The sequence below is a fragment of the Leptodactylus fuscus genome, chromosome 1, assembly GCF_031893055.1.
Source record: "Leptodactylus fuscus isolate aLepFus1 chromosome 1, aLepFus1.hap2, whole genome shotgun sequence".
Taxonomy (NCBI): Eukaryota; Metazoa; Chordata; class Amphibia; order Anura; family Leptodactylidae; genus Leptodactylus; species Leptodactylus fuscus.
Genome location: NC_134265.1, coordinates 126,514,914 through 126,531,209, shown reverse-complemented (window position 1 = coordinate 126,531,209; position 16,296 = coordinate 126,514,914). Strand labels below are relative to the sequence as shown.

General features: G+C 39.9%; 1 protein-coding gene across 1 annotated transcript in view; it reads right to left on the bottom strand.

Moving 5' to 3' along the window:
• Positions 1-16,296, bottom strand: part of SEC14L2 (SEC14 like lipid binding 2) — a 36,892-nt gene that overhangs the window by 15,932 nt on the left and 4,664 nt on the right. Inside the window, exons 2-7 of the mRNA XM_075276659.1 lie at positions 14,670-14,751; positions 11,918-11,961; positions 9,463-9,525; positions 3,500-3,688; positions 1,307-1,402; positions 1,145-1,205 (exon numbers count right to left, since the gene is read on the bottom strand). Of these exons, the coding sequence (XP_075132760.1) occupies positions 1,145-1,205; positions 1,307-1,402; positions 3,500-3,688; positions 9,463-9,525; positions 11,918-11,961; positions 14,670-14,751 (535 nt within the window). The remainder of the gene's footprint in view (positions 1-1,144; positions 1,206-1,306; positions 1,403-3,499; positions 3,689-9,462; positions 9,526-11,917; positions 11,962-14,669; positions 14,752-16,296) is intronic.

Genomic DNA, 16,296 nt, shown 5'->3' with positions numbered 1-16,296 from the left:
CGTGTACATTAAATATTATTTCAGTTTTATTGTACAGATTGTTACGGACGCGACAATACCAAATATGCATTGTTTTTATTACTTTTGAGTTCTTTTTTTTATATAATTCATTTTCTATTGAGAAAAAGGGATTTTTGGGCTTTATAACTATTAATTTTTTTCATACACTTCATTTTATTTTTTTTACATTTTTTTTTACTTTTTCATGTGTCCATTTAGGACACTTCAATCAGCAATACTTTGCTGATATAGAATGCCATGTGAGACACAGCCTGCAGGTGTCCCACATAGCATTCCGTAGCAGGATGTCAGGCTGTGTAGACGCACAGCCTGACATCAGAAGGTCCTGGCAGGATCACCAGGTATGTGGGGGCTCCGGGCAGTCTGGGGTCACTGGCCAGACCCCAGACTACCTTTTACTGCTATCGGCACCCTCCGATCTCGCCGCGGGGGGTGCCGATCAGCTTCAATTGTCGGCGGATGCCTTTCGATCGCGCCGTGATGTTTCACGGCGCGATCGAAAGGGTTAAAACTTCCAGTCGGACTCAGTTCCGACTGGACGTTATGGAGGAAGGGGTTAGGTGTTAGTAACACCTAACCCCTGTCCCCCCCGCACCCCTCCCCCCGCCAGAAAGGTACCTAAAGGCCGGACGTATTTCGGCAATAGTCCGGTCTTTAGGTACCAGCACATGAGGCCGTAAATTTACGTACGGCGGTCCTCATGTGGTTAAGATTTATTTTGTGCAAGAATGGGCCAAAATCACACATGAGCAATGAATGTGACTACTTTCTCCTGAATCTATCTCTAACAAAGGTTTTTGTACAAAGTATTTAATAAATACTTCAGTAAGCGTGTTCAATACTTTTCCCCTGTGTCGTTTCTTAGGGTGCATTCACACTGAGTATACGCTCACTGATTCTGAACGTATAACTCGTTAAAACAGATCCCATTGCTTTCTATGGGATTCGGCATACGTGCACTCCCCATAGAAATGAATGGGCTGCTTTTTTTCCCTATTGCTTTCAATGTGATACTTTGTACTTTTGAGGCTCACACACCTCTGCATGTTATGTTGTTTTTCATGTCATATCAAAAATTCTTTAATAAATTTGAATAAACATAAAATAAACACAAAGAACTAACCTTTAATCACAAAAAGTCTCTTTAAAGCTTCAGGATAATTGTCTTCAAACATTTGCAAAACCTGGAGAACATGAACATTTTATCCACAAACTGCCAATGAATAAGCTAAAAAAAAAGTTTTATAAACATTGCAAACAGGATTTATAGGCCAAGTTACCTTACCTCACAATATAAATCTACAGCTGGTTTCCACAGATGCTTTAATCCCAAACCTTCAACATCATAGATCATTACAACTTCTTCAATCCTTTTACCCAGCTGAAAAAACAGACAAAATTATAAAAACATAAGTTGCTTTTGCCAGTACCATCCTTTTACAGCAGCCTGAGGACAAAAAGGTTGCAAGCTTATATACAGTCACAGCCGTAAATGTTGGCACCCCTGAAATTTTTCCAGAAAATGAAGTATTTCTCCCAGAAAATTATTGCAGTTACACATTTTGTTATACACATGCTTATTTCCTTTGTGTGTATTATTATTTATTTATTTTGCTTACGTATATAAAAAGGTAACTTGGACATAATGTCACAGAAAAATCCAAAACTGGTCCAGACAAAATTGTTGGCACATTTTCAAAATTGTGTGTAAATAACTTTGCTCGTTCAAACTCACCTGTGGCAAGTAACAGGTGTGGGCAATATAAGCATCACACCTTGAAACCAGATAAAAGGAAGAGAAATTGACTTAAGTGTTTGCATTTGGTGTCTGTGTGTGCCAAACAAGGCATCGAGAACAGAAAGAGGAGAAGAGAACCGTCTGATGACTTGAAGACCAAAATTTTGGAAAATATCAATAATCTCAAGGTTACATGTTCATCTCCAGAAATTTTGAAGTTCCTTTGTCTGAGAAAATGGCCGCTTGCACAGTATTGTAAGCGGCCATTTTCTCATGGCCTGTGGGCATGCGCAGTCTGCTCTGCCCAAGGCCCGAGGCATAGAAGTTACAAGCCACCGCCGGAAGAAGAGGCTGAAAAGGACACTGCTGCCAAAGATGGAGGCGGCGCTGGAGAGAATTCTCTTGCAGCATTGGGGACGCCCCCAGGCTGTTTGAGCACTGGGACCCGCCCCCAGTGCTGCGAGAGAGCTAATTTGCATACCGACATGAACCAGGATTGTAGGCGAACGGCGACGTGGAGAAGACGGCAAAAAGTAGGAGACAAATAGCCTTTCTTAAGGCTATTCCGACATGGTACCTAGAAAAAATTGTGTCTGACTGATAGGATCCCTTTAAGATAAATAAATTAGTAAAGCAGTAAGTAAAGAAATAGGAAAAACTAATGCAGGACTACATGTTTTACCAAAACCAGGCTAAAATAAGGCCTGCAATAGTAACTAGAAATAACAAGGGCACTATTTGAAGACCGGCATAGCTGGACACAGGGCTATGGAGCTGAGAAAAGGTTAGGCCCCATGCACACAATCATAGTTATTTTTAATACATTGTCTGCAATTATGGATCCATAATTGTGAACATTATGTAGATCCGTAGTTTTTACAGATCAGTGTCCTGGACGTGGAAACCACCCACAACCAATGGAGAAGGTACTATTTCTGTGCATGTTTGTGGCACAAACTCACTCATAGAAGTATATAGGATCATACTACTCTTTTTGCGAATCCATAATCAGCTTTGACATACAGATGCATGGCAGACATGTTGTTGTCATGAACAAGTAGAAGGATAGAAAAAATCTCCGCAACTCCGAGGTTTTCTTTATATAAAAATTAACTTTTATTCCATTTTAAAATAAAAAGAAGAAAAACATACAAGGAAAAAGAAAACAAAAAGATAAAAAACGCCGACGCGTTTCGGAATTTGCTATTCCTTAGTCATGGCATAACCCTCAGAGTCCGAGGGAGAAATCTCGTGCACCCCGAAGACGGTTTATGCATCATTGGTGAGCTCCAAAATTTTCTTCTTTTACCTGTATGTTGTTGTCATGTGCAAAATACGGATCTGTTTTTGCAGATAGTGAAAACCTGTACGGTCGTGTGAATGTAGCAACTGACTGCAACTTTGACTTCAAAATCAAATGATTGATTATATTATACAATTTTTACCATTGAATAATGATTTAAATTCATATTTTGTTGCATATTTGCCTTCATGGGAAGTCAATCACTAGCTTTTTCATGAATTAGAGGAGCTTTGTAGCCTGTGTCTGACCTTGCCTGTCTGATATTTATGAAGGAACATGAGTCAAAGATAATGCCCTGGTTGCAAATTATAGTTTGATTTTTGCACTTGTAGTCCTAAATCACTTGTAGTCCTAAATCAGTTTTGGTATCATTTTTTTCATCTCTCACGCCTTAGATTTTTACATCAGAGATATCTTAGCTAGAAATCGACTGTCACCTTCTCAGTCTGCAAACGGCAATGCAGATGCATTCTTTCACAGTCTCTCATTTTGGTCTTCATGAGGTCCTGTCTGGAAGCAGAGAACAGCAAACCCTTTGGGTCCAAAGGCCCGACAACATCATACCAAATAGGACAGCCTTCCCGATCATGACCGCAGAGCCCTCCTGACAAATATTTCTGGACTGCCTTTAGAGGACAAAGGAGAATATTAACCTTAGCATTACAAGTTGAAAAACAAAATCTCAAGACTTCACAAAGAACATATTAGCATTTTATTATTCATATACAGAATATACAAACATCAATATTAGAATTATTTTTTTATTATTATTTTTCTTCATATGGAACTTCAATGATGATTAATAAGAATTCTGAGAGGTCCAAATAAAGGACAATCAAGTCCAATGTTTTTCCTTCCATTATATTTCCTGATTCCTGCCAAAAGGCTAAGGATTTACACACTGAACTATACGTAGCTCTAGACAGCCATACCATTTTTTTCTGTTTGTGTGAAAGCAAGCAGTGTATTTGGAGCTTAGAAAGGCTGAGCTCTATAGTAACCAAGAATGATATAGCCATGTAGGTACCATTACTGTGGTTACTACACACTACAGGAATTTTGACACCAAGTATATCACAGCCTCTTTTTACTATTTTTTTTTTTTCATTACAGTTTTTGTAAAACTTGGCAATGAAGGGGTAGCGTGATTAGTAAACATATTGTGGTAATAAAATAATAATCTTCCTAGCAATTTTATTAGTTATGATATTTACAAAGAAACTTAGAACCATTCACAGATATTGGTCAGTTTGTTACCAGCCAAACCTATTATAGCTAGAAAAGGATTTCCAGATGGGGATCACCTTAAAGCTCAACTTTTATTCAGTGTATATATACTTAAGAATCTTCTAGGTCACTGCCTGTTTCACTTTAGAAAGAGGAATCTAAGAGGGCTGCCCACTATGCTCATTGTTATTTGCCTTAGCTATTGAACCCCTGGCAGCTGATATTCAACAATTCTCTAGTATAACAGAAAGTGTAAATCTAAAATATAACTTTTAATGATATTTAAGATAAAAACAAAAAGAAAAAACCCCAAATGTGTAATAAAAATGTGAGACAAAGTGTGTATCTATATATATGCACCCAGCCTGATGGTATCCAGAAGTACTGATGCACTTCTCTCACACAGTCACCAATGGTCAAAATTTAAATCACCCAATATTGGATGATATATCGTGCATGGGGAGGTGGGGTGTAACCCACTAGCAAACACTTAGTATATGCTTGGCTAGAGCACCAAGATGTCCTCCCCAATATTGTCAATTTTGGGATATATGGTATAAAGCACTGCAGTCAAAAGCACACATGTGATATCCAATGGTACAGGGACACACTGTCTATAGTTCCCCAATCAAGCTAGCAATGCTCTGTACTGACGGTGTTATCTGTCTATTAAACACGCTGGACTTGCATGACTGTAGACGGCAAAGCCTCGTGTTTGATATCTGGCATGCCCGCAGACATTACATGCTTATCTGCCCATTAAAACTATCCCTGAATTCTTCTAATAGATAAGTTGGAGAGGAACAAAAGGTGCAATAGCAAATGGTCTATGTGATGCTATATCAGTCTATCCCCATGCACGAAAAACAACTCCTCTACGCGTTTCGCTATGCGATATACATAGCTCCTCAGGAGGATGATAAATATAGAACCTATGATGATTGCAGTTACAACTACACTTCCTGCACCCTTGATGGTAGGGTGCAGTACTAAAAAGCTCTGCCCAGCTCTGCAGAGCTCTATATTCATCGGAACTGAACACAACCTTGGACACCCCCTTGGGAGTACCTCTGGCAGTGCACTCAGTCGAAGGCATTAGGCAACTTGCAAACGACTGCGTGCAGTCTACGCGGTCAGTAAGAATGGCACGGATGACATCTGTCATCTGTGATTTTAAAGGAATCCTATCATTCAAAAGGTATTTTTTCTCCCTAACATGTTGGAATAGCCTTAAGAAAGGCTATTCGTCTCCTACATTTAGATGATTATGTGCCCCGGGGGAAGAGCTATCGGCACCGTTACCAATACCTCTTCACCGCCAGAAGGGTGTTCCTAACAGCCTAGCTGGGCTGTGAGCTATGCGCCTCCTGACAGTACTCTCCGTAGTTGTATAGTGTCATAGGGAGCATTCCTTACCGCCCAGCCATGACGTTGAGCGGTGAGGAACGCCCCCCAGTACTAGTCTATGGACGAGTACTGTCAGGAGGAGTAGGGCCGCTCAGCATCATGGCTGGGCAATAAGGAACGTCCCCTCTGATAGTACAGGGCTACGGACAGTACTGCCAGGAGGGGCATTCCCAGCTAGAATGGCAGGAAGGCCCTTCTGACAGTGAAGAGCTATTGGTAACGGTGCCGATAACTCTTCCCCTGGGGCACATAATGGGAAAGCAGATATTGTGCTGAATTCAGTGCACTGTCGGCTTTCTAGCAGTATATAAAACCACATGTGCCCGAGGACATGAAAGGAAGCCCCCAGACAGCGGACCCACAGGGGTAGCTAAGAGGGGCGCATGACTATAAAGAGGATTAGAGCTAGTTAGGTCAGATTAAGTGTAAAAGTTCAGCTTGAGGGCAGAGGGTGGGGTTAAGATACTGTTTAGTTAAACAATAGTACACATCGGGTTAGGATCACTCTGAAGTGGAGTTAGAGAAAGAAAGTTGTCCTGCCCGTCCTCCCTTAATTGTGATTGTCATGGCGGCATAGAAAGGAGGGGTCTCTGGAGGCCTTATTGGTAGATAAATTAGTAGTGGGGGTGGAGGAACAGGGGGGTCATCTACACCCAATTAGTAATTTGGAAAATGAGATGCTGGTTGGAGAACCAGAATGGTGTATACGTCCTGCAGTCAGGGTACCCAGGATGGAGGTACCCACCGATTCTGGTGCCCCTGGGTCAGGTGCTAAACGGCTGGGGGTAAATATTGGAGGGGTGGGACGTGAGCTGGTATTGGTGCCTTCAGGGACCCCTCCTTCTAGGATAATTAGCAGTTTTGAAAGGGACATTGTTTTATTGGGGGTACATCTACATGTTATTGTATGTTACTGGAATGTGGATGATGGTATGTTGTTTTGGTAATAATGTTAAGTTATGGTAATTTAAAGTGTAAAATTAATAAATGCCGCTGTGGTCTTTTCTTCCAGCCTGGTGTCCGTGTCTTATTGGGGTCAAAAAAGGTGACAAAGGGGGTGGTGGTTGGAAGTTAGGGCACAGGTCGTATAGACTGTTTTACTAGTCAAGGTCCTCTTTAAATAAACTGCTTTGCTGTAAGATTTGTGTCCCTGTCTCTGACTGTTTGGGTCCACACTACTGGTTATTATTATTATTTATTTATATAGCACCACTAATTCCATGGTGCTTTACATTTGGGGGTTACATACAGTACACAAAATATACAGGTAGATATAATACTAACAATGACCGACTGGCACGGTGGGGTAGAGGGTCCTGCCCGCGAGGGCTTACAGTCTATGAGGGAAGAGGGATAGAGACAGAAGGAGAGGGTGAGACTGTATAGATGGTGGTGTGGTGATAGTGTTATTGGAGGTTGTAGGCCTTCCTGAATAGGCAAGTCTTCAGGGCCTTCTTGAAGCCTGTGATTGTGGGAGTCAGTCTTATGTGTCTTGGTAAGGAGTTCTACTGGTTCTACCGAGCTACCTTCCCTACATAGGGTTATTGTCTTACTGATCAGACTGTATGTATTACTTGCTGTCTATCTATGGATACTTTCTGTTACTAACCATATGCACTTTTTGTGCTGTCCATTTATGGATATTTTCTGTTACTGAACAGTTGCTAAACATTTTTGCAATTTCCTGTTCTTCCCAAAATGATCATGTTATGACCAAACACACATAGTTCACTCCCCTCCAAAGGTACTATAAAACTCTTTGTTACTATGATCCATTGCGCTAGTTGGCATCAGTTGGGATCATGAGGATGTCATTGAATGAGATGGGTGTGAATATAATATGTAACAGGGTCCCCATTTCATCATGTAAACTTCTATTCATCAATTGTAATGTGCAGCTAAGTATTATCTCTTTTTATTTATTAAACACTTTTTATTCTATTATTTTCTGGTTTGATTATAGTCATTCATTGACCATCTTAGAATTAACCTGTTATATAAACTCATTTGCCTACAGTGTGTACACTTTACAAAATCTTACTGTAAAATCTGGCCACTCCACCCTTGAACTAAAACATGTAACAAAAAAAAAAAAAACAAGTAGCAAAATGCTGTGTGTGAAATCAAAACAAAAAAGGACAATGGATTGGTGTACCAAATGCTGAAAAATAATCATATATGATATTTTATTTAATTGTGAAACTTATTTGTACTTTCATGCTGTGTCTGACACTGAGAAGTAAATAAGCCATACTGACTAGTTACTTTAACTGGAGATTTAATACATTGAAGGGTGGCTTTTGCACTGTAGATCAAGTATATCAATGTATTTTCAAAGCACATCTATAAATGTGGCAAGCCTATTACCCATATTTGTCTCTTGGCACATGCAAACAAGGGTGTCAGTAAGGGTTATCACTAATCTGACACCTTTCTATATCCAGAACAGGTTTTGCTAGCGGATCAGTTGAAAGGATTTTGCAGGTCTGGAATGTAGCCAGATAAACTGCTCGGCTTAGACTGACTATATAATAAACATCTTCTTTAAATTTCCTTCCAGTATATTCCTACTGATGTACATATAATTTATATACTAGAATCAATTTAAAATTTAAAATCATTAACAAAATAGTAATCAATATGTTGCAATGAGAGATTAAGTACTGTAGTACACAAATGCCTATATGTGGTTAATGGTGGCAGAACAGTTTTAGGTGTATAAATTGCAACCATGGCAACTCTGTGGAAAAGGAGTGAAAAATGCAGCATGTCAATTTTACTGGTGGAAACACTTGCAACGCTTGCATTTTCCATATAGCTTTAAAGGGATTCTATCATTGGGTCAGTGGTTTTGAGATAAAGACATTCCTGGATAGCCTTTAAAAAGGCTATTCTATTGCTACCTTCTTTATTTCGATTCTCCCCGTTGTAATTCTGATTAATTACTTTATGTAAATGAACCCACCGAGCACCCTGGACGTTCCCCAGCGCCTCTGAGCACCCCCCATGTCATACCTTTATTCACGCCCTCCATTGCTTGTGCCCCGTCTGCCCACCTCCTCCCTGGATGTTCTTCCAGTCAGTTCGCGGTCTGCATTTGAATTCTTGGGCATGTGCAGTTCCGCACTGTTCAGAGTGGTGCTGCACATGTCTGAGCGCCATTTTGTTGTAGCTCACTATAGAACTCAGCATAACTACTCAGTATGCTGTTCTATAGTGAGCTACACCAAAATGGTGCTCATTTACATAAAGTAATTAACCAGGATTACAGCAGAACAGCGGAGAAAATCGAAAAAAAGAAGGTAGTAGTAGAATAGCCTTTTTAAAGGCTATCCAGGCATGTCTTTATCTCAAAACCACTGACACCAATAATAGAATCCCTTTAGTAAGGGAAGAAAAACCACAGGAAAAAAAAAACCCAAAGCAGTGTTGGAGCTAGTTGAAGTACTGAGCTTTAGTGAACGTGGCCCCCTCTGTGTTGTTCATAATGTGTTTAATAAAAATGTGAACCTAATTTCCCATGAATATCTAATACAGTTTTTAGAAGGTCATAAAATATATTTATTCTTTTACATTTGGACAAATCTTTTCCCCAGAAGTCAAGGAAAAAAATACAGTAAACTTGTATGCAAATATGTTAAGAGTATGAATGTTTAGGCTGTGGTCACATGTGGCACTGAGCTTCAGCTGCTATGTATGTGAACAGAGCCTAGTCGTGTAACCTAATTCATGTAGGATAGAGAAAAATGCTCTGTATTACACTCACTTCTGGAGGCTGCCACTTCTCCAGCACATTGTCAGAATCCATGTGCTTCCGAAACTCCAAATGCTGCATGAATAAATGCACAAAGAAAAGAATTTAGCAAACACTTTAACTGATGAGTTTATGCTGAAGCTTAAGAACCCATTGTAGCTTTATTTTTTTTTAGATTTATTTAGCAATAAATATTCAATTCAATATTTCAGTATTCACAGGGGAGCCGCTACTCTCTAGGACTGTCCAATGACTGCACTAGTATGGGACCTAGCTGTGACTACAAGACTGACAGGTGTCTAAAAATGCTATACAAAATTCCTTTTTTACTACAATCTGGAAAACCGTTCATCCTCTCCAGATTGGCATATTCTTGACTTTGTATTTCTTTCAGTTGGCTAAAGAGACTATGAACCGAATATCGATTTTTTTCAGCTTTTAAATACTGATTATGTATTCTAGACGTACTCATTTTTTTGAGGGGGGAGGGGATTTTGGGTTGGGAAGGGGGCATTATTTGTTTATTTAAAAAAAAAAAATAAACTATGAAATCTTTCAATGAAAACATTTCATTTAAGAAAAAAAAGCTATATAAATCCTTTCTCCTTGTGAGGCTCAATACCTTGGAATAGGATACGTAGCACACGTCTACTGATCCCATTCCGAAATTCTCCTGGAATCCGCCTCCCATTTTCAATTTCCTGTTTTTAATAGGAGGCATAGATTATTGCAGAACGTAGAAAAAATAAGCGCCCTGCTCAATATTACCATAGATTCCGCAGCTCAAGATTCCCTGCCGATTAGGCCCATTCATCTGGACGTACCGTAATCAGCAGCGGAATGCATCTGAATTGCGTTGTAGCCAGATCACAGCGGAAAATGAAGAGGAATTCCTCTTTATTTTCCTGCGTGTGAATATATACATACTGCTACTGCTCAACCCACTCCTGGCTTTAGCTAAAAAAAAACTGTATTTCCACATCATAGGGCCTTAGCCTTAGGCCGGGGTCCCGCGTGGCCAGGGGTGAACCTGCTCCTTTCGCCGCCTGAGCGAAGTACAGAAAGCCGCCCCGGAGGGGGTGGAGCGGGGGCGTGGCTTAGCTGAGGGGGCGTGGCACCTCGAAAGGGGCAGGGCTTAGCGCCATTCGCCAGCAGAGAGCAGGCCCGGAGACTGCCTGCGCTCTGCCTGAGCGTGAGGGGAGGCTGCTGGAGCAGCGCTGCTCCAGTGGCCTCCCCAAACCACCGCTCTGTGCTAAGCCAGTCCAGGACAACTTGTCCTGGACTGGCTTAGGTTAGCAAAAATGCCGCCCTCCCTGAGGCCCTGGCATAGTGCCGGCCTGAAGCGCTCGCTTCAGGTCACCTCATGGGAGGTGCGGCACTGCGCGTGGCTTAAACGGCATGGAAAAAGCATGTCATTTTACAGTCACAGCAAGGTGGATGGGATTATAGTGACTCCCATCCCCACGCTGCGGTAAAAAACACGCTGTGGATACGTGGTGATTTCCAAAACCATTGTGGTTTTGGAAATTGCAGCATGTCAATTATACCTATGGAAATGCTGGTGGTTTCCCTATAGGTATAATTGAAGTAGTGGAAACTTATTTCCTGTCCAAAGTGCAGCAGAAAGAACCGCAATGTGTTGCTGCCAAGGTTTTTTCTGCAGCGCTTTTTTGCTGCAGGTCGCCATGTGGGGCCCAAAGTCTCTAGAAACAATAATAGAGGAGCAGCAAAACACATAGCTCCACGTTTATTAGGTTTGCGTCTAGTAAGTGGCCAAAAAAAATGAAAAAAAAAAGCCTACCATTGACTTCAATGGGTTCCTTTTTCCAGCAGAAAAAGGAACCCATTGAAATCAATGGGAGGCTTTTTTTCAGCGCTGAAATTCCACACCAAATTCCTCACCATTTTCCTATGTGCGAATGGACCCTTTGATAGTTCACATCTAATAGGATATTCTGTTTAGTTACTATGGGTCTTTTACACAGGCCAAATGAGCAGGAATCTTTGCTGCCAAACACTATCTGCTTTTACATTCAGCACTCAGCTCTTCCTTATGCGGATGAATGAATCATTCAATCCCATACTTTGTGGATTTGTCCTGTATATATGGGGAGATGTGCTGTTGAAAAGCAATGATTTGATACTCTGGAAAAGTGAGTTCTCCTTAAGGCTAAGTCTCCACACAGCGAACCGAAGCTAAAAAAAAACCATTGCAGTTTTAATTCTCCTGCTAAATATATATGAAAAAGGCTCGCATTTATGCAGATAAAATTAACACATCGTGTTTTTTTTTTCCCCAAGATGTGTGGATGAGATTATCCAACATCTCATTGACTTTGCAGGCAAAAAGGCAGTGTTTCTGCAATGTGGGGCCTTAGCCTAAAGTTTGTGCGCAAACAGCAGTATTTTAATGCAGGGGTTAAAGTTTACACATATTATCAATTTCCTGCAGGTATAAAGTCCTCACCTTTCGAAGCATACTCTCTGATTTCTGCAGGTTAAAGCATCGGGCTGGGAGATGGGGCAGAGAAGAGAAGAGATTAGACAGAGATTATAGGGATATTACATTACAGACACATAATCCATAATCCTTAACCCTGCTATGACAAAAGTGCCATGCAGCAAGGAGAAAAATTGTTGTAGGTTCATTTATCTGTGCAAAATAACTTGTAAAATATAGCAGTCATTTGTGGGAAACTTAAACATTAACTAAGTTATTGACACTCTTTCTGCAACCTGCATCACTACCCCTGCTTTGAAGGAGTCTAGTATAAAGAAATTAAATAAAATCTAATCTGGAAACATACAACTGGTTGTATATCAATATTTGTTGAACCATGCAATGTATTGACCGGTAAGATCACTATATATATATATATATATATATATATATATATATATATATATTACAAAACTCAATAACAGTTGTTATAAATGTAAAGCAAACCCTGGCATACAGACACAGCCTTAAATACCTGAGAACACATTATGACATATTTTGAATGTTTTACTTTCTTGGCAGGCATCTGTGTAGTAAACCTGTGGAAATTCATCCTGGAATTGACCTGTGCCAGCAAAATCCAGAATCAATGTTTCTCTACTATTCTAAAAGGAAATAATGATGTTGGTATTGAACAGCAGTAGCAATGCTCAGACTGAACACTCATTCAGGGAGATGCTGTATAATACCATATTGATTTTGCCAACCTTGTGTGCCCTTGTTTCTGACAGTAGTGCCAGCTGAAAAGTGCCAGGAACAGAGCGAGTGCTTTTTTTCTGCAAGCGTAAATATACAAGCCAGCTGTTCATTATTACTGTGGACTGTCTACATTTTACAACATCTGTTTCTAGAAAAACATGTCATTTACTATGTCCCTGGATTTTTAAAGCTGCATTTGTTCTGTCCATAGTTGATACGTATTTTCATTTAGGTTATAATGAGGTCAATGGCTGCAAAGCATTTACAATGGAAAGTTTGAGAATTTGTACTTTGCATATCTCTTCACAATAAAATAAATTGCTTTCACAGTGCCTATAAAGCTCCCCACCCAGCTTTCCAAGGACACTGAATAGGATAAACGCATACTTAATTCCATAACAATGCTGATTTATTATAGCTTATACAAATACTGCAAACATATTATTGTAATGGCTGCCTTTTAAGAGCTTGCACTATATTACAGAAACAGCACCACACCTGCCCATGAGTTATAACTGGCTTTGCAGCTCAGCTACTTTAAAGTGAATGGGGAAGAGTTGCAATAAGGAATACATCCTAAGAACAGGTATGAACAGGTGTGATGCTGTTTTTGGAATGTAACGGTAATGTTTTTCTCATCATGAATAATCCAGATGTCAACCAGCATCAGTTACCTGTGTAAAAGTACAATATATGGTAACTAAACACATCTGGTTAATCTTTTACAATATTTCACACAAAAACTATATCCAGATAATCTTTAAAAACAAACCCCTATGCATTAGGCCATAGTCATCTGGGGCTAATCAGTAGCGGAAAGCTGCAACGAAATTCATTGCTATCGTGGCTAGACCGCAGCAGAAAATGAATCGGAATTACTCTTTATTTTTCTCCGTGTGAATATACCCTCATACTGCTACTGTTCAACCCTCTCCTGGCTTTGGCTAAGAAAAAAACATGTAAACGCGCATTTTACAGTCACAGCAAAGTGGATGGGATTCTAATGAATCCCATCCCCACTTTGCGGAAAAATATGCACAACTGAGACACCAATTTCCAAAACCGTTGTGATTTTGGAAATTGCACCATGTCAATTATACCTACAGAAACACTGGCAGTTTCCCTATAGGTATAATTGAAGCAGAAAGTCCGCAGAGGAAACATGTCTATTCAAAAGTCTCTAAAAGCAATAATAGAAGAGCTGCAAAACACACAGGCTCACATTTGTTAGGTATTATAAAAATGCAATATATGGTAACTGAACACATCTGAATTGTACTGAAGTAACAAAAGTAAATGATTGAATATGATTATGATAAAGTGTAAGTGACTAAAGTTTACATACAAAGGCACTTTTCTAGTGGCTATTTTTATCTTGACTATACCCCTAGCAGAAACAAATAAGTAAAATCATATGTCACTAAATCCAAAGAAAAACATGACAGCAATTAGAAGTATGTGGTCATGGATAGGTCTTACTGCAATGTGCCCACAGTATACAGGTTCTAGCGATGTATATAATTATCACATTACTTGTAACAAACACATCATACAGAGATTTAGGTAATATTATAATACATAAAAGCAATTACCTCACAATTAATTTGCTTAAAATGCAGTTAATTTATAATGAACTAAGCCAATAACCCCAAAACAAAGTGGACTCTTAACTCATAAAACAAGTCTTCAAGGCTGCTAATAGATAAAAAGTAATAAACAGGTTACTGCAATATCCTCGAAAACCTTTTGTACTTGCAAAACCTGTTATCTTTAACTTCACTTTTCAATAACTGGTACCATGGAGTTGCCATATCATTAGACTAGTAATAGTATTGGTGTTTGGCAAATCTACTGCAATGTCACCAATCTGATATCCAGATATTTCATCACAACTGATATGTTTGGCATATCACTTAAAGGGCTTTGATGATAATAGTTTTCCTGCTTTCACTGTTTTATGAACCTTGTACATTATCACATTATTGGTATTGACCTGTAAACTGTCTTATGCTTTCCTTACCTCTAAGCCATCGCAGCAGAAAGTAGTCATCCTGACTGTATGAAGGGAACTGGGGTAAAATGTCTTTTACATTTTCACGGAACTGTGGACAAGGCAAAATTAGTGTGAAGATATTTCATTAATATTCCACATTCTTTTATTTTCTCAATGTTAAAATACTTACTGTAAGTTATATCAAATTCAGATTTTACATAACTAAAACATATCCTCAAACACATGAATGCATCAGTGAATATGGCTGCAGACATAGATACTAGGTTTGGTAAGCAAAATCAGCAAATTGGGTGATTTTTTTTACCTATTCTGTCCCTTCCCCATTCAAAGAACAAGTGATTTGGAATGAACAAGCAGGACAATAGAGACGCTTCTGAACTACTGCTGAACAGAGCTCCAAGCACTAAGTGACACATCCTCATAGCAGTTGGTAAGCCTGAGAGGGTGTGCCCAGCATATAGTATCCTAAAGTTAGCCAGTATAAGGACACATTTATCAATGTGTTTGCGTCTGAATTTGGTGTGTGCTGGGCCTTTCTTATGTTTTTTTTTTTTTGTGGTTACGTCGAAGTTATGAAGTGTCTGTACCTTTCTTCTACATGAGAATTCACTATCCGCCACTTTGTGATTTCGACGAGATTGTACAAGCATAAGACACAAAAAAACTACGCAAAGTTAGCAGACTTAAAGGGGTTTTCCAGGCAACATTTAAAAAACAAACAAACAAATGTCTGTTAGTGCTATTAACGGGTTAATAAATGCACCCATATACCTTTACCCTTTACATGGTTCAGCGTCTTGCTATATAACTTCCACATTAACCCCTCTCATCTTACTTCCTCCCTCCTCTCCAACCCTCCCATACACCCCATCCCTGTTTCTCTAGCTATCTTGCCCACTACTAGCCTTCCCTATCTACTCAGCCCAATCCCCGACCCCATTATATTCTTGCCTCTCTTCCTTCCAGGCTTCTTCCTGCTGGCTGGCCCCTCCTTTTGCACGCACTCTTCTCCCAGCAATGCTCTGTGTGACAATCCACCTTACTGCGCATGCGTGGGAGCTGCGCTGTAGAAGTGGATTATCGGCAGCAGTGCACAGCGCAACACTTGGAAAATCAAAAGCAGTCAGAAAAGAAGCAGGAGCCATCCTGCAGGAAGAAGCCTGGAAGATGAGTAGGATGGAGTGGATGGGGGGGGGGGGAGAAGTAGTGACGATCCATTTCCATTTAATTAGAAAATGTCCCTGAGGTGGTCACATGACTGTCCCAGGGATATGGGGATATGAGTATATATATATAATTCTTTTTTTATTAATTTGTTTAGAGAGTAGGAGGGTGTTTAGCTTTGTGTAGGGATTTATATTTATCCTGGACAACCCCTTTTAAATTTACGTCAATTGTATAATGTAATTTAATTACAGAGCAGAGGCATAGCTAGCGGGGGGGCAGAGACCTGGCCATGCGTTTCTTTTATGATTTTCTTTTGGGATTTTGTGGGCAAAGTTTGCTCTGAGAAAAATCAGAGGCGCTCTCTTCTCTGGACAAGCTGAATGGATTTGAGGCCATCTTTGCAGATCCAGAGAAGTCACTTGTTTCTGCCTCTTAAAATACCATTTTGTTCTGTGTCAGCGTCGTT